The 18,087-nt window shown below is 40.1% G+C and overlaps 1 protein-coding gene across 33 annotated transcripts in view; it reads left to right on the plus strand.

The window, feature by feature from the left end:
- Window positions 1-18,087, plus strand: part of SYTL2 (synaptotagmin like 2) — a 121,651-nt gene that overhangs the window by 85,186 nt on the left and 18,378 nt on the right. For 10 of the 33 annotated variants that reach the window (XM_060403904.1, XM_060403905.1, XM_060403903.1 and 7 more), the window contains 5 exons: window positions 230-1,012; window positions 4,529-4,597; window positions 11,671-11,772; window positions 13,781-13,834; window positions 15,060-15,107. In XM_060403904.1, coding sequence (XP_060259887.1) covers window positions 230-1,012; window positions 4,529-4,597; window positions 11,671-11,772; window positions 13,781-13,834; window positions 15,060-15,107 — 1,056 coding nt within the window. Of the gene's footprint in view, window positions 1-229; window positions 1,013-4,528; window positions 6,977-11,670; window positions 11,773-13,282; window positions 13,563-13,780; window positions 13,835-15,059; window positions 15,108-18,087 lie in introns of those variants that run through there. The other 23 variants (XM_060403893.1, XM_060403891.1, XM_060403898.1 and 20 more) reach the window with 4 other exon arrangements.

Consider the following 18,087-nt stretch of genomic DNA (forward strand, 5'->3'; position numbering starts at 1 on the left):
GTATAAAATACCACAAAGTGTGAATATAAAGCATAGGCATCTTAAATTCAGTGAAGTTCATGCATGAGTGTTTTTAGAGTTTTTAATTAGGTCTGTACTTAACCTTCATGCTTTATTGTCTTTTAATATTTTAGCATTTTTTGCTAAATGTAGATTAAATTTAAGATAGGTATTTTAAATTAATGCGTTACTCTCCATTTGGTATATCATCTGATGTTTTCCTTTTCAGGGGAGTTGTCAGAGTCCAAAGAAGAGTCATCTATCCTGGATAATTCAAGCCAAAAGTTAGAAAAACCAAAGCAGACTGTTCCAGGTCCTGAGAATGGGTCCCCAGTCAAGGCTCCAGTCCCCAAAGCCAGGAAAATGATCTACAAGTCCCAGAACTTAAAGCAAGATGATAACCAGCCTTTTCCTAGACAAAGGATAGACTCCCTGAACACAAGAGGGGCCCCCAGAGGGATCCTGAAACGCAATTCCAGTTCAAGTAGCACAGACTCAGAAACTGTGCGTTTTCATCACAACTTTGAACCCAAAAGCAAAATTGTGTCCCTGGGCCTAACCATCCATGAGAGAATTTCTGAGAAGGAGCATTCTTTAGAAGACGACTCCCCCTCAGACTCGCTGGAGCCATTAAAGCATGTGAGATTCTCTGCCGTGAAGGATGAACTGCCACAGAGTCCAGGGCTGGTCCACGGCCGGGAAGTGGGAGAATTTAGAGTTTTAGAGTCCGATAGGTTGAAGAATGGAACAGAAGATGCAGAGCTCCCAGATGAGGTTTGGAATGACCCTCAGCCTTCCCAGTACACAAACGGTTTGCCTTTTCAGTCATCAGCCTCAAGCCCAAGTCCATCAAAAAATGAAACAAGTCAGCCAACGACTTCTGGTTCCTTTCCAATTAATGAGCACCGTTCTTCCAAAGAAGTTTTAACTACAAGAGCACAGTCCACTGAGAATTCACATACCATCAATGAACACAAAACTAGCTCATCAGAATTATCCAAAAACCCTGCTGGTAAGAGATTCATCACTACCAGGCTCTGAAAACTGACCCAGTGGGCTTGGGATAGCCAGGCAGCCTGGTAGAAGCCCATTTTGCCTTCTAGGTATTCCAGCTAAAATTCAGGCAGAAGCCACTAGGGAATGTTTATGCCTCTTAGACACTTGCAGGTTGTCCTCAATCGCCAATAACTACAAGATCCAGAATAGCACACTATCTGGCACGTATTTACACTTCACCCTAAACAATTGTAAGTGTGTCAGTTATTTAGTCAAATTATAGTATTTTTTTAGTTAAATCAAGGTTTGTATACAGAGTGAAAATTAAACATATGCTAATACCTTTACATAGAGTAAATATATTCTTATTCACCTAATGCAAATTGATTGATTCCCATTTAACAAAACTTTGGTTTCTCTTTAATTTCAGGAGAACCTTCACTTTCTTAGCCTCAGAGGTTGGGAAACTAGACTTTAAATTCTTACTAGGAAAAAGCTTGGTATTGACACCATATCTTGCCCAGGGCCTTCATCCATTTGCTCCTAGACTTTAAGTATTCTGAAGGAAACTTTCTCCTTCAGTTGCTATGAGTTGAGAGGCAGTGAGAATACTGATTTTTCTTGCTAGCTCATTGATTTAGCCCTCTCTTGAAGATCTTAGAGCTCTCAAAGGATGCCTCAAACTGCTTTCTGATACCCATATGATTACTTCATAGTTCTTGTGTTTTAAAACAGAAGCAGTGGTGAAAACAATTTTATGTACTCTCTCTCATCTTCATTAAGTCTTCCTCCAACCCTATGATAATTTCTGTAGTCAGAAAAATATATAGTAGCAGCAGACAAGTTTCTAAATCATTTTTCTTCTCATCCCCTATTAGTCATTGTTGCGTTGACCCTGAGTCACTTTTGCTCAGTCCTACTCTTTCACACTTATTCAGATCAATCCGGCTTCTTAAAGACAAAGTGTCTCTATTACCCCTCTCCTTGGATATTTTAAATAATTTGCAAAAGGCAGAATATTTTTTTTTAGTTTTAAAATTAGCAGGTACTTCTTCGAAGATATAAAGGAACTCATTTTAAGGAAACTTCTAAATTTTGAGTAAACACTAACAAATAATTAGATGATACTTACTTAAATGTTTATCTAAAAGATGAAAAAGTTCTTTGGTAATATTTTCTTTTGGTATAATCCATAGAAAAAAAAAATGGTAAGCCATTCCTGTTTTTCAAAGTGTGCCTGCTTTCCAATAGGCTACCTTTACAATTTTCTGTTAGCTATTTATTTATGCTTTCTGATTTTTAAATCTAACTCACCATGAAATCTGGGAAGAAGGCATCATCAGTCAACCCATTTTGATTGACAGACAGGCCTTCTGGTCTTGAAGCTTATAAACAAAGTTCTGCTTATTCACTAATGCCCTGTTTTCTCCCTGCTTACCACAAAAATATATACAAGTAAATAATGGAGCATAAAAGGAAAATCAGAACCGAAAAATGGTAAACTCTTAAAATGTGCGAATTATGAGAGTTTAACTTTAGCTCTGAGCTTTAGGACAATCACTATCACACTCATTAAAAAAATTTTTTTATTGGAATATAGTTACTACAATGTTGTGTTAGTTCCTACTGTACAGCGTAGTGAACCAGCTATATGTATACATATATCCCCTCCTTCCTATTTAGGTCACCACAGGGCATTGAGTAGAGTTCCCTGTGCTGTGCAGTCCGTTCTCATTAGTTACCTGCTATACACGTAGTGGTTCGTATACATCAGTCCCAAGCTCCCACTTCATCCCACCTCTCCTTTCCCATTGGTGACCGTACATTTGGTCTATACGTCTGTGTCTCTATTTCTGCTTTTCAAATACACACTCATGATTATACCAGGAGAAAACAAAAGAATTCCTCAAAGGAAACAAAAACATTACCTGGCATCAAGGTTTTTAAATAACCGTTCTTGTTTTTTAAAATAATACACTTTTATTGAAAAGTGTGTAAAAACATTTGAAAAGAAATATGCACAAAATAAAACAATGATCACCTGTGATACCAACTATTGCTAATGTTTCATTGTAGGGCCTTTCAATAGTTTTCAGGCATGGATATCATTTGAGTTATGTTTACACTGTCCAGACTTCTTTTTTCACTAACAGTGTATTACAAGAATTGTTTTCCTCATTAGTCTTCCATTAAACAGCCTAACAGGGAACTGTTAAAGATCTCTCAAAGGAACTTCACCATCACTGACATATTTTTAATAGTGTCATGTGTAGTTATGAAAGGAAACTGTATCCACTGTGTGCCAGTTATTGTATAAGCCTTTGTTGTTTTATATTTAGCCAGAGTTGATTATTAAAATTAAAGAGAAAATTTTATTAATTGACATCTCCTCTGGTGCACTTGAAATGTAGCCAACTTCATAAAAATTCAGCTCACATAATTTTCAAGAACATATATGTAGCATTTCTAAGGAAGAGCGAGAAATGCTGAAACACCCACCTGTTAACTAAAGGGAAAGAATGCCTGAGTTCCCTCACATGGCTGTGCCTAAGGCTCAGAAAGGTCTTGGCCTGCTTTCTCGATAGCTTAGAAAGAACTTCAACGCCCTTCTCTAGCCTCCTAGCCATTGGCTAGCAAACATCAGGCAGCAGGTAGAATTCACATTCTCTGTCAGTCCTCACTTACTTTGTCTCACAGAAACTTCCTCCAAAGTTGCAAATTATAGAAGGGAAGTAGGGGACTGCGGAAGAGCCCTTGAGACCATGGTCTGAAACTGCAGTGTACAAGATGACCACTGAGATAGCCAGTAGGAAAGATTCCTGGGCCCTGTCTTCAGAGATTCTAGCTCAGTGTATCAGGATTAAGGCCCCAGGATGCAAATATCTTCACTGTGCCCTTCTGATGGTTTGGAAGGAACTCCTTGCTTAATCTTCCTTGAACGTTGTTTTCCTAACTCCTGAAATCGCGTAAGTCTTTGTTACTCAAAATTATTTTTGTTCTATTCGGTTTTGGTTTTGGCCACATTGCATAGCATGTGGGGTCTTAGTTCTCTGACCAGGGATCAAACCCACATACCTTGCATTAGAAACTTGGAGTCTTAACCACTGGAATGCCAGGGAAGTCCTGTGTTTCTCAAACTTGAGTATAAGCCCTCTCTAGGGTTTATGAGTGGGCCAGTAGATAAGCAACAAGAGGTATCTTCCTGGAGTGTCTGTTTTATGCAAAGCTTTGAGAAAAATCTGTATGTACAATGAAGCATGGATCAGAATATAAAATCTACTTGAATTTTTAGAATAAAACAGACACTTGTAAGAAATTCCCCTCATAATTTCAGGGGTCTGTATTTACCTTCCTTTACTATTATAGGGCATCTTTGGTAGAATATCTTAATTAGGATGGTTTATATTATAACTGTAAACAACTAATGGTGGAGCAAATGTAAATTCAAAATCTTTTTAGAAGATAATGTGATTGAATAACAATTCTTTAAGTGTTCTCTTTTCTTACTTAGAAGAGCATTTCTGTGTTGCAGATGAACTGTCTTGCACTGAGCCCAAGTCATCTCAGGTGCCAGACTGCAGTTCTAGAGACCATCAGCAAGGTAAGCCCCCTCTACTCCAGGCCCTAAGAGCTAAGACATCCTCACATTCTGGTCCATATGCCACTGAGATAAGGAAGACAACTGACGATTCCATATCTAAAGTCCTAGACTGGTTTAACCGAAGCTCTCATTCAGATGACAGTATGGCATCTCTGCAATATCCCCAAGAAATACAGCCCAAAGAAAAACCAGACGCCAAGCCACAGATTGCTGTTGCCTTGGTGACAGATGACACCAGTCAAGAAGGAAATGGTTTGATTGCTCTACTACCCACCAAAGTTGAATTGACACCTGTGGGACCTGATTCAGTATTCCAGGTAGAGGAACGTATGCTGCCTTCTGGAAACTGCCAAGATAACAATGTGCACATCAAACCCAGATCTATTAATTTGTCCCCACAAGGCAAGGAAAGTCCGGGCATGTTGCAACCATTTGAAATCTACAGTCCAAATCAAGAAAGTAAAACTAAAGACTATAGCCAAAGTTCAAAAAACACAGGGAAAGCAGTTGGGGTACTTCTTCCAGCCAATAACTGTTCCTATAGTATTCACAAAGGATCTCATGCAGAAGACCAAGTTCTATGCAATATTAAGGATGCTGGCAGCTTAGGTGAAGAAGAACCCAAGCTTCGTGTTTATGAAAAAAATACAAGAAAGTCAGAAGTAAATTTTGACTCTTCCACAATTATCCAAGAGCCGAGTTTAGAAGCCCACGTAAAGGCAGAGAGCGAGAGCAAAGGAAGAGATACTTCCATCCTAAAATCTTCTTTAGAACCAGAGAATGTTGAGTCACCACTTGGGGCTGCCAACGGCGTATCTCCTTGGAAGAAGCTTGAGGTCCAGTTACCAGAAGCTGGTGAGGTTCCCCAGAACCGAGTACAAAGAGAGAAATACAAGAGAGTGAGTGACAGAATATCCTTTTGGGAAAGTACAAAAGCTGCCGTTCATAAAGAACCGCCATCTCCATTCAGTCAGGAACGACCTTCTGCTAAAGCATGTCAGCCTGTGACGTCCGTGGACAGTTTACCTATGGGCCCTGGTAAATGTAATACTCAAGTCACTGCCAAACACGTAATCCTAGATAACGATGGCCAAGCAGCCCATGTCTCCAGTTTTTATTCCTCAAAGAAACCTAAAGAGACTAGGCCCCAAATATCAGGTCCATCCAAAAATGATCCTTCAGCTGACCAGTCAGGCACAGTGTCTCTCTTTCAGAATAAGACAGCTGAGCCTGTAAAAAGATTACCAGTGACAGACAGTTTGCATTCTGAAAAGGACATTACTTTCCCACCATTGCATCATCCTTCAAATGTCGGGATTGAAATGCATACCTCTTTGGAGAAAGACAGATCTCTAATTGGTGAATGGAATCCCAACTTTAAAGTTATGTCCTTACAAGAAAGAATGAATGAACCCAATACAGAACAAGTCTATAATCACTCTCAATTTGAGAATTTGAGAAGGTTTTGGGACTTAGGCGCCAATCCAGACCGTCAAGATAATATCGAGAAGAATACTACCACAACAAGCCAAAAAAATTCTGTGCTTTTTAATAGCCAGAAACACAAAGGATTCAGTGATGTGACATCGTCAGGAAACTGTACCCATGAGAGAGAGATGCTTCTAAGCCAGAAAGAAATCCCTGCAAGAGAGGAAACAGAGGAATTAAATTCAAAGGGCACACTCCAGGTGTTGCCAGATGACACCACATTGCCATGGAGACCACCCAGAAAGTCCACTCATCAGCTGCCAAGATACGAATCACCAAAGGAAAACATGGGGAAAAATACTGAATGCTTTGTTACCCCAGTGTTCAAGGAAGAAAACGATGACTCTGACCAAGAGCTCAAAGAGATTCAAGAATCCACAGTGAAAGCAAGTGTTTCATCTAAAGACTACAAAGACACACTTAATGACAGCTTACAGAAGCTGCTTTCCGAAGCCTCATCACCAGTCCTCCAGCCTTCTGGTGGAAAAGTTCATGCGAAACAAGTGTTTGAGCCAGATGTTTCTGAAAATAGGACATGGCCTCAGGAGACAGATTTTGTTGATCCTGAGGAAGAAGCCAAAAGGCCTAAAGAGATCAGTAATGAGCATATAGACAAAACAGTAGCTCCTCCAAAGGCCTATTTGAACACTTTGACTGCTAGTCTGGACAAACTCCTGAAGGAAGCAACCGGAAGCCCACCCTCTCCCTTGCAAACCAAATGTGAACCCACCACCACTGGGATCAGCTCAGAGTCTGAAGAGAGTAGCGGTGATGAAAACAGGATAGAGCAGAGTCAGAACACATCAGCTGATGAGAGAGAGAAAATGGCTTCTTTTCCAGAGGGGACAGAAACTTGCGGAAATAGCGCTCTCTCTCAGGAAGCTCAAAGTGGTGAGTGCCAGCTGAATCCAGAGAACTTGTTGTAGGCAGCTGCAGAAGGCTCTCATCCCCTGGATCAACCTTCCTGTTGCCAAAGAAAGGGTTCTTCCGGGGATGTGGTCCACTCTCCCCAAGATATGCCTTCTTCCAGGGATGCCCATTCTTCTCCTCAGGATAAGACACTGCTTTCTCAAAGGGAAGTTTCAGAGACTATAGGAAAAGTTATTCTTCCACCCAGACCTGCACTGAATGACGTAAAAGCTATATTACAAAAGCTACTTAGAAAAGCTTGGTTGAGTGATCCAGCAGGGCTGGAAGTAGTTTCTGGAGAAGTAAAAATAGAATTTCCTAAAGGTGTACAGGTAGAAAGTAGTGCCTCTAATTCTCTGGGAGTTATCCCACAGACAACAGTGGACAGCACAGCTTCAGACAGAAAGGATTTTTATTCCTCCAATGTAGTTTCTGATAAAACTCATAAAATGGGATCTTATTTAGCTGCCCAGACGTCTCCATCAGACCAAACCCTTAGCTCATTTGCTTCTACTCTTGCTCAGTATGGCAAAGAGTTACCTCAGGAAGTGACAGAAATTGTGAGGGAAATGACTATTCAGCCTAAATCAGAGCCCCTTGAATTCAGTGTTGCCTTAGAAAAACTACTAAAGGAAACAACTGAAACCCCTTGCACAAAATATGACAGTGATACAAGGGGTCTTTATTTGTCAGAGTTAGTAGGTATTATTGAGGTGCCCAGGCAAGCTGCTTCTGAATTCCATCCTGAGAAAATAAAAGAAACAGTAGAGAAGTCTGAGGCTCCATCAACTACTGAGAGTGCTTTTGATATTGGTTTGGAGAGACTCCTTAAAGAAACATCTAACGGTCCTTCTTATCAGCCCCAAGTGTCAGTGAAGGAACAATATCCTGAGGAGGAGCCATTAGAGGCAAAGCAGGCCAGGTGTTGGGGGAGAGTGCCCCGTTTTCACTGGTCAGTCTCAGGGGCCTTGGAAATCAAACATAAGAGTAATGTATTCAAATCTCAAGTCAACCAACGTGATAGTGTTGGGAAGACACAAAGCTATGACTGGCTTTTCAGATCTCTGTGGTTCTGAAAGTGGGGTTGACATCCCTGGAGCCTCACAACTTTCCGTGGACCATGAAGTAGGGACCACAGACACTATAAACCCCCCAGAGGAGAGGGATAGTGAAAGTGAGGTTGCAGTGGTTCGAGAAAGAGCTTTTCAGGAGCCTGGTTTCAAAGAGGCTCCTGAATGAAGCAATTAATGTGCCCAGAAATAGGCAACCCGTTCCTCTCCTGACAAAGAAAACTCTGCAAAAACAAGTCAAGTTGAGTTGATTCTGGGATCACTGTTTAAGAGACTAGAGAAAAAGGAAGAAAAAGGTTTCTCTGACTATGATTTTTCAGACGGAAACACTGGTTCTAATGCAAAAAGCTGGAGAAACACCTCCAGTGAGCGTTTTGAGGTTTTTCACTGATCGTTTAATGAGTTGATTTATGTAATGCTGACTTAAAGAATGATATAGTTTTTAAAACTGAAATTAATTTGATAATCCCAAATGGTGCGAAATTCATCTTTGTACTTCAGTTCTCCCTAGATTTTCTTAATAAAAACTGCATTTCCTGTTATATTCTTTAATCAAATGAGTTACATAGAGATAGTGTTACCCATCAGGCAGTGTTTCAGAATCTGATTTTATTCTCACTGATCAACGATAGAATTTTCAGATTCCAAAAATGTCTTTTAAAGAACTTTTGGGGTTTAGAGAGTACCTCTGAGACATCCAAGCAAGCTTTCCTGTTGGAAAGAATTAGAATTTCCTAATTGGCAGTCCACGCAGCAGGCTCCAGTAAGATTTGCGGCAAGAAAGTGCTGCAGGTGGGCATAGATTGCCCTCTTAGGAGCAACATGTTTCCACAGTGGTGGCTGAGTACCAGGAACAAGGTGCAGGGCTGGAACTTGCCCTCAGATACTGTGAACTGTTGTGGGGTTTGTTTTTTCGTTTTTTGCTGCTCTCTCCCTCCTGTTTCCAATTACCTGCAGAATCCTCCCTTCTAGGCCGTGACTCAGTGTGATGACTTCACCTGACCCCACCTAAGGGCCTGGCCTGGCCTGTGCATTTCTTTGGCTCAAGCTTTAGCTGAGTAGAGATCTTCATCAATTACCATATTCCTCTAAGTGGACTTGGGATACTGGTTTCAGCCAGGCTCCCAAAGAAAGGGCTTGTCTCAGTTTGCTCTTTGGAGCAACGTGACTATTTTAGGAGAGAAAGCCAGGAACAAATAGGGATTAGAAGTCACCCGGTTAGAGTGATGAAATAATAAAGGATGCTCCCCGGTTGGAACATTTTAATCAAAGTTGCACAACAACTAGTGTTGATCACCTTCCTCAGTAGAAAATTAATAGAATGTGTCATTTCCTAGCTCCCTTCGGTCTCAGTAAGAACAAATGAGCTTCGCTGAGTGGCTCATTTGTGAGGTTTGGGTTTCTTTGCAAATAGCCATAGGGCCTCTTATTGAAAACTGACCAGAGAATCCATCTATAATCCTAGTTAATGAAGCTGAAGCCTCTTTAATATTTGTAACTAGTGGGAAAAGGAAAGTGAAATACCAGTCTCTGCAAGAGTGTAAGTCAGTATCTTAAACTTATCGAAGTGGACTTAACCAAGCTACCCCATGAATTACTAGGGTAAATGGGCCTATATGAGGTGAAGGCTTATAAATTTACACTGAAGTTTGAAGACTGTTCCTGAATGTGTATAGCTGTGTTTAAGTATACCAGCATAACTGATTGAACAGCAACAAACCTATCTAAAAAATAAATAATCAATATAAATGATTACCCAGACAGAGCCCAGAGATGTTAAAGCCAAGTAGGAGGTATAAAATGGTGCACGGAGTGTGTGTGTGTTCAGTCATGTCTGACTCTTTTGCGACCCCATGGACTATAGCCTACCAGGCTCCTCCGTCCGTGATATTTTCCAGGCAAGAATACTGAGTGGGCTGCCATTTCCTCCTCCAGAGAATCTTTCCCAACCTAGGGATCGAACCCGTGTATCTTGCGTCTCTGGTATTGGCAGACAGATTCTTTACCACTGAGCCACCTGGAAGGCATAGTTTTCTAACTTCTAACCTAAATAATTATTTTTTAAGTGAATGAGTTGGGTGGAATGAGAGTATGGAAGAACCTGGCAACAAGGCCACCCCAATTTTGATGAGCAGCCGAATATGTTTGACTTGTGGCTGAGCTCTTAACCAGCCAGGACCTCATGATGTTCCTTTAATAAAGAGAGAAGGGACTGCTGAGAGACTATGCACATGATTCATGTTTTATTGTGAATTATATGATTCATATGCACATGATTCTTTTTTTTTTTTTAAGCATATTAAAATCACTGAGAAGGTCCATAGTAAGAAAACTTTAAAATTTGAACACAGAGCATCCCAAATCTAATTCATCTTAGAATCCATTTACTGGAGAATGCTTATTAACATTGGGCAGAACTGGGGTGCACTTCAGGAAAGTGTTGTCTAGAGTTGTTCCCAAGTGGATTGACTCATTAATGGAATCATTCATGGATTTAGCAAACAATGTTGAAGTGCCTCTTGCCTGCCGCAGTTGTAGGCACTAAGAATATAACAGTGATGAGTGACAGTACTCAGACCAAGGCTTATCCATGTTGGAGTTTTCACTGTCAAAATGGAAAACTTAAAGACAGTCTAGAGAAAAATGTTATAACATTAGATGCATTTAAAGAACAGTTCTTTTTCTCCAGTTATGCCCTTTTTCTTTTTTCCTTGTGTTCCTGAAATACCGTTCATTTTTTATAAAATGAAGCCCTTGGTAGTTAATAGAGACCAACCTCCCCCACTTTAAAATGCTTTCTATTTTAAAATAAAAAGTTGACCACCTCAGGTCATTACCCAACATTTTGATGGAAATCTTACTAGCTCATGAAACCCAAAGAGTCTATATTCGTTGATCTGGAGAATTCACCCATCTGTGTACCCAATTATATACAGATGTTAAAACATCTGAATCCTGCCTTCTATGGTTTTCAGCTAATTATTTTAATGCTCCTAAAACCATTTTGTGGGTGTCTTCAAAAGCTAGAAGTGAAGGGGAAAGATGCAAATTTTAGAACAGAGCAAATCATGTGCCTAAAATAGGGGTGTAGAAGACTTAGCACATTGCTGTTACTGTGGTCATTATGTTAATCTTGTCTCTATATTATTTGTGCTTACATATATTTCTTATGCTTACAAGTCATTTCTTTAAATGACTTTCCTGGTGGCTCAGTGGTAAAGAATCCGCCTGCCAATCCAGGAGACACAGGAAATGAGGGTTTGATCCTTGGGTCAGGAAAATCTTTGAAGGAGGAAATGGCAACCCTCTCCAGTATTCTTGCCTGGAAAATCCTATGGACAGAGGAGCCTGATGGGCTACAGTCCATGGGGCAGCAAAGAGTCGGATACAACTGAGCATGCATGCATGCACTAATATTCTTTGGTGAAGAAATTTTATTTTCTTCTGTGGACTGCCTCATAGTACTGCCTCCTGAAAGTATGGAGGCTTATGGCATAATACCTCCTTTCAACCTACCATTTCAGTGTCTGTTGAACTATTAAGAGTTTGATTCTTTTCTTTTTTCGTTTGTATTGTGCAGTATTCATCGGTTTTGTCTTGTAACAGGTTCAGAAGAAGAACCCAGTCCTGTTTTGAAAATTTTGGAAAGGAGTGCTGCTAGGAAAATGCCTTCCAAAAGTCTGGAAGATATTTCATCAGATTCATCAAGTGAGAATAAAGTGTGCCCCACTGTCCATGCCCCGATCTAAGCTTAAAAACGCTTATGTGCTCTTCTGTGGCCTCGCTGCATGCTGTTGTACCCTGAACCCCTAAAGGAGGGGTTAACAGATGAGAACAGCTTTTCCCAACCGAGCTAAACAGGCTCAGCCAAAAGTGGTTGGAACTTCGCTTTTAAAATAACACATGAGGTTTGGTTACAAGTATACTAGGTTTTCTTGAAGAACCCCAGTTTGAATATTTATTCAAACACTTTTCAAACACTGAGTTTTAAAAGACTGTGGTACCTTGTGGCTCTAGTGGTAACAGCTGACGCTGATTTAGGACTGTGTGCCAAGATGTGGCTAAGCGTTTTATGTGCATGATCTCATGTAACTGGCATAGGCAACCACATGTGGGGGTGGGGGGCACAAATTGTTATCCCCATTTTACAGATGAGGTAAGTAGAGTTCAGAGAGGTGAAGTAATTTGCTTCATACCATGCAGCAGAGCTAGGACTCAAAATCAATAGGCTGTTATCAAGAGCATTTATGAGGTAATTGTATTACATATAACTGCTTCTTGTCTGATAAATTTTTGCATGATATGGAGATGAATTCATCCCTGGCTTCAGGGACTTTGCTTTCTCTTTTATCCCTTGTTTCCACCCATTTCTTTTGGATAGTGGAACTATAAGCTCAAAGACTGACTGACATACAGCACTCCAGGCACACTCTTCCCCACTGCTTTAATTGGTGAAGGATTTCTAGAGTAATAACGTAAAGCCTAACATATATAGGGACTTGTGAGCCAGACAAACAGATTTAGAGACTGTGACTTCTAGGGGTTTTGTTCTTTTTCTTTCTAAGCTAAGATGTACCCCTGGGATTACAGATGGTCATGAGGAAATTTATCAAGTGCAAGTTAACCACTGCCAAACTCATATAATTAAAATTTGATCACTTTCATGTTTGAAATATTTCTATGCATCTGCAGTTGACACTGAAAAGTTTCCGATTTTAAAAAGGAAAAGAAAAAAGAACAAGCTATGCCACTAAACATAGTGGCATAAAATTCAGAGATTTTCAGGGCTGTGAAGGCAGTATTCCCAATTTGGAATGCAGCCCTCACCCCACCAAAGATCTTGGAATCTCAGGGTTAGAAGGGACCTTGAAGGTCACCCATTCCAAACTCCCCCTCCAGTGCAGGAATTCCCTCTAAAGCCTCAACAGGTGTCCAACCCCCCACATCCGCCTGAATGCTTCCAGAGAAGGCTAGTCCAGTCCTTTGTTGTTCAGCCCTAATTGTCCCTTCTGATGTCAGTGATGGACCCGAAGGGGGAAAAAAAACTTCAGCAACAATTGTCCAATTTGGCAAAACTCGAGCCTGAGAAACGTGGGGCTATTGCCATGGTGCAGCTTTAAAGTACTCAGGAATGTGTAGGGTTAAAAAAAAAAAACACCACCATCAGCTGACGGGTATTCCTGCACGCTCCCTTCCAAATACCGATACCCACTCTCACACTAGCCTGCCAAGATTCCACTTAGCAGCTGGTCCCCACTTACATCTCTTCAGTTGACTTCCCAAGCAAGGCTCCCAGAGGCATGCACAAATGATGCACGCCCAGAAATATTTGTTAATGACCGTGGGTTTGGGAAGGTGTTAGTCATGGCTAGCATCTTACCCTTTCCGGAAGAATAGAGAGGCTGTTGCAGCCCCGTGCTTTCTCCTGCTGCTGGCTGATTGCTTGCTCTGAGCTAACCCACTAACCCTTGGGAGTCCGTGTGCAGCAGTGTGCTGATGTAAGCTGCATCGGGGCTGAAATGGGAGCTCCCGCTATGGCACTGGCTCGAGTAGCTAATCTAAAGAGAAAGTATTTTGGGGAAGACATCTTGGTTGCACCCCTCACACGGCATCTTGACTAATTGCTTCCAACTCCAGGGGCTTCCAGGGACAGTCTCATTGTTCTTGCTCGCCAAGGGTCAGTCGTGTTAACCATTTGTTAATTTCTCCTGCACAGATCAAGCCAAAGTAGATAATCTGCCAGAAGAATTAGTACGTAGTGCTGAAGATGGTAAATATCTTTACGTATTTGCATGTCTGTCTGTGTGTTAGGTTCTGGGGTGGTTTGGGTGGTCACCGGGACACAGCTATTAGGATAAATAGAAGAACGTCACTTGTCACTATGTGATGAATGGTGCCTAAGTTGTTATAAAATGGTTCTGACTTGGTGCATTTAATACTGTTCGTATTCTTAAGGTTTCTGCTGGTGATACTGGTGTGAAGATCTCATCAGAGACCCTTGGGAAGCAAGGGTTCTAAAAATAGGAAATCGTAGTTCTATGAGCATGAGCAGATTTTTGCTACTCTGACTTGCAGAACTCCTTGTGAAGGCAGGGAGAGTGGCATGGGTTCCTGGGTTAAGTTATTCCTGTATTTCATTTTCAAGTCAGCATATAGATCTCTCTAGATTTAACTGGTAAAGATTTAAGATCAAAGAAAAGGGTCCCAGAATAAGACTGGGTATCTTGCCTCTGCTTACATCAATAACCAAGTATAGACCAAGGGTGAATTTGACTGATTCTGAATATTAAGGAGCCAGAAGGTCTTGCAGCTTGTCTATGGATCAGGCATTATACTTGGTTCAGTTATAAACTGAATAGGGTAATCGTGGGGGCAAGGATGGAAATGAGTCTGATTTTTTATGGTTCAGCATTTATACAAATATGTAATTTATACTTGTGTGCTAGAATTTTGTTTTCTAAGTTGCTTTCACTATAATAATAAAAATGTATGTCAGCTGAGCTTTCTCATATAAAATGAAGCAGCAGAGATCCTCAAAGGTCATTCTTTACTTTTGTGTAATGGTTTTGTCTTTTACGTTGATAACAATTTCATTGAAGTAGGTGGGGCAGCGATTTTTATCTTCATTTTACAGATAAAAAAAGCTCAGAGAAAGGAGGTGATCTGTCTGAGCTTTCGTAGCTAGTCAGTCAGTGAGAGGGTAAGGATGGGAACCTCAGCTTCACTCCTAGCCCAGTGTTCCTTTTGTTTTCCATGCCATGGCTTAATGAGTAAGAGGAAAGACACTGAACATCTATGCTGGATGTTGGATTTTTAGTTGAACAGGAGACCTCAAAGAGGCTGAGGAAGAATTGCACTGGGGAATGGATGGAAGCAGTCTGAGAACCTGTCAGATGTAGTCTGCAGTCTTGGTTGTGAAACTGACATCTGAGCTTTACTTTCATGTCTCTTTCTGTTAAAATGGTATTTATTCTCAATGTTGCTCTTCTGAGTAGATCAAAAAGCAGATCAGGAACCAGACACAAATGAATGCATTCCAGGAAGTGAGTAGCAGAATCTTTCTCAGAAATGACTAAATGTTGCCACTTTACATGGTGTTAAATGTACTGAAATAACTAACCCCATTAATAATGCGGCATTTATCATTGTACTAAATTCTTACAGCTTACAAAACTATTTCATTCTGACAAGGGTTTTGTTTATTAAAAGTATTTTACTACTCTGTGTTCATTCATGATTCTACTGAAGGATAGTTATATATTTTTAAAATTATATATATATGTATGTGTTATATATACACACATTATTGCTGAATACTATTATGCTTTTGCCAGTCTCCCTGCCTTTTGAGTCTTTAATGAAAATAATATCACTTGGTAGTATGGTCTGGAGTATTGGATCTCTTATGGCCTCTACAAAACATTATAGACATTAACAATTTATAATGTATTTGGACCTGAGGAAAGGACTGTACTTTGACAATTAGTATGTAGTATGGCTGTGTATGCCTCCCTACATTATCTATAGAAGCAATTTTTTTTAATGCCCAGGGTTTAAGCTCTGAAGTTCAAAACTAAAATAGTATATAGTTCAATATATAAGGCAAGTGAACTTCTGAATCTTAAGTAGTGAATGCACATGGCAACATGGATGGGTCTAGAGGGCTTTATGCTAAGTGAAATAAGTCAGAGAAAGACATAAATGTGATCTCATGTATATGTGGAATCCTAAAAAACGAAAAACAACATGCAGACTCAAAGATATAGAGAACAAATGGGTGTTTGTTGGGGGTCATGATGGGGTGAAAATGTGCAGGGGATTAAGATAAAAAATAAATCATGGGAACGTAATATACAGTGTAAGGAATATGGTCAATAATATTGTAATGCCATTGTCTGGGGACAAATAGTTACTAGCGTTATGGTAATCATTTCATAATGTATGCAAATGTCCAATTACTAGGTAGTGCACCTAAAACTAATATAATACTGTATATCAACTATGTTTCACTTTAAAAAAAAGAAAGATGTATGTACAGTTGTGGTAGCTCATATGCATCAACTAATTAGTGTCCACCACCAGGAAAAGATAATGGTTATTCAGTGTTTTATGTTCACTCTTAAGACTGTTGTTCTTAATTGTGACTATCATCTTGAGTACAAATAGTGCATTAAAAGGGGTTTGTGGGGACTAGCAAGGAATGCAGATATGTTTGTGTGTCTTCTTGGCATCCCTTTTCAGAGGTGGTTTCAAAATCCTAAGTGTTGGAGGGATGAAGATACACATACCGGCCCATAGGATTTTTAATAACAGTTTCCCAACAGTCACTGGATGTGCTAATGGTTCTTAAAGAGAAGCGTTGCCAAAGGAAGGAGCCATAAGATAGAGGAAAAGTGCTGATGCTTGAAAACAGTGACTTCTCATCTGAAATCTGAAACTCTGCTCATGAGGTTCTCCTGCCAGAGATGAAGGCGCTGAGCCTTGGCACATGACCTGACAAATTCTTAAGAACTACCTAGGAAATAAGGCTGTCCAGGCTTCAGCCATTGGTGTGTGTTCTCTGTCTGGCTGCCGCAGAGGCAACAAGACTTCTGTCTCTCAGGGGTGTTGGGTAAAGAGGCTTTTCCAGTTGCTGTTGAACCGGCAACTGGATACTTAAGTTTGGGCATCTTGGTTTATCTTTGTATGTTTTATTCAACATTTAGTCTGAGAAGTGAAAACAAAGCATAGACATGGATGATGTATGCCTATATACCTGTGTCTTCATTTGTGACTTCCTAACTAGCTTAGTTTTTTGTCAAGGCAAAGAGGCTAATCAGTGCTAAATTCTAGATAAATTATTTCTCTTTTTTTGTGGTATTTTCCAAGATGACTTTTAATGCCTGGGCTGGGGTTATTCCTTTTCTTTAGTGAAGAGTGTGTTCTTACCATAAAAAAAAAAAAAAAAAAGAAATGCATGGTCAAAACACAAATAACTAAAGCCCAGTAAACATATTACTAAACTGACTACATTTGAGTAGTAAATATATACTTTGAAAATAATACAGAGCAATGTTATAATAAAGTTTTGCATACTCATTGGGCTATCCTTTGCCCTTGTAGGACCTGATCTTATACTACTTCAGTATAAGTCACTCAAATACACACCATGGGAAGTAATTAAAGCAGGTTATCATCTTGTGAGACACCATAAATATATTTTGATGCATTTGTGAGCCTAAAACTAGGTGAGAGCTATTATGTGATAAGCAAATATTTGATAGTTCAACTTTCCATTTTCCTTCATTAGATTTCTTTTAATGATAAATGTGCCTAATATTTAGGGCTAAACTTGAGCCTTTTGAGTTATATGTAGATATATAATTTGATTTTTATTTATCTGCTTTCCTTGTATCTATGCAATGAGAAAGTCAAGTCAGTATATTTATGTCACATGGAAAAGATAATTTAAAGATTTCCTATCAGATATTTACTTGTTTAGCAAAGACTTATATAGAGCCTAATATGTGCTAAGCACTGTTCTGAGTACCTTGAAAAATATTAAGTCATTCAATACAAAAGCTCTGATTCACCATAAGAAAAGCTTAGACGTTGTCATTCTTAGACTGCTGCTGCTGCTGCTGCTAAGTCGCTTCAGTCATGTCCAACTCTGTGCGACCCCATAGACGGCAGCCCACCAGGCTCTGCCATCCCTGGGATTCTCCAGGCAAGAACTCTAGAGTGGGTTGCCATTTCCTTCTCCAATGCACGCAAGTGAAAAGTGAAAGTGAAGTCACTCAGTCGTGTCCAACTCTTAGCGACCCCATGGACTGCAGCCCACCAGGCTCCTCCGTCCATGGGATTCCTAGGCAAGAGTACTGGAGTGGGGTGCCAGTGCCTTCTCCCATTCTTAGACTAAGAAGAAGAAAAGTTTTCTAACTAAACATACTAGGAAGAGAATTCATCATCATGTTGTGACTTCCACATATATACTTACTGTATCAAAAAGAAACCGTGTGCTACATTTTCATATTAAATTCTTAG

This window comes from Ovis aries, chromosome 21 (assembly GCF_016772045.2).
Source record: "Ovis aries strain OAR_USU_Benz2616 breed Rambouillet chromosome 21, ARS-UI_Ramb_v3.0, whole genome shotgun sequence".
NCBI classification, from domain to species: domain Eukaryota; kingdom Metazoa; phylum Chordata; class Mammalia; order Artiodactyla; family Bovidae; genus Ovis; species Ovis aries.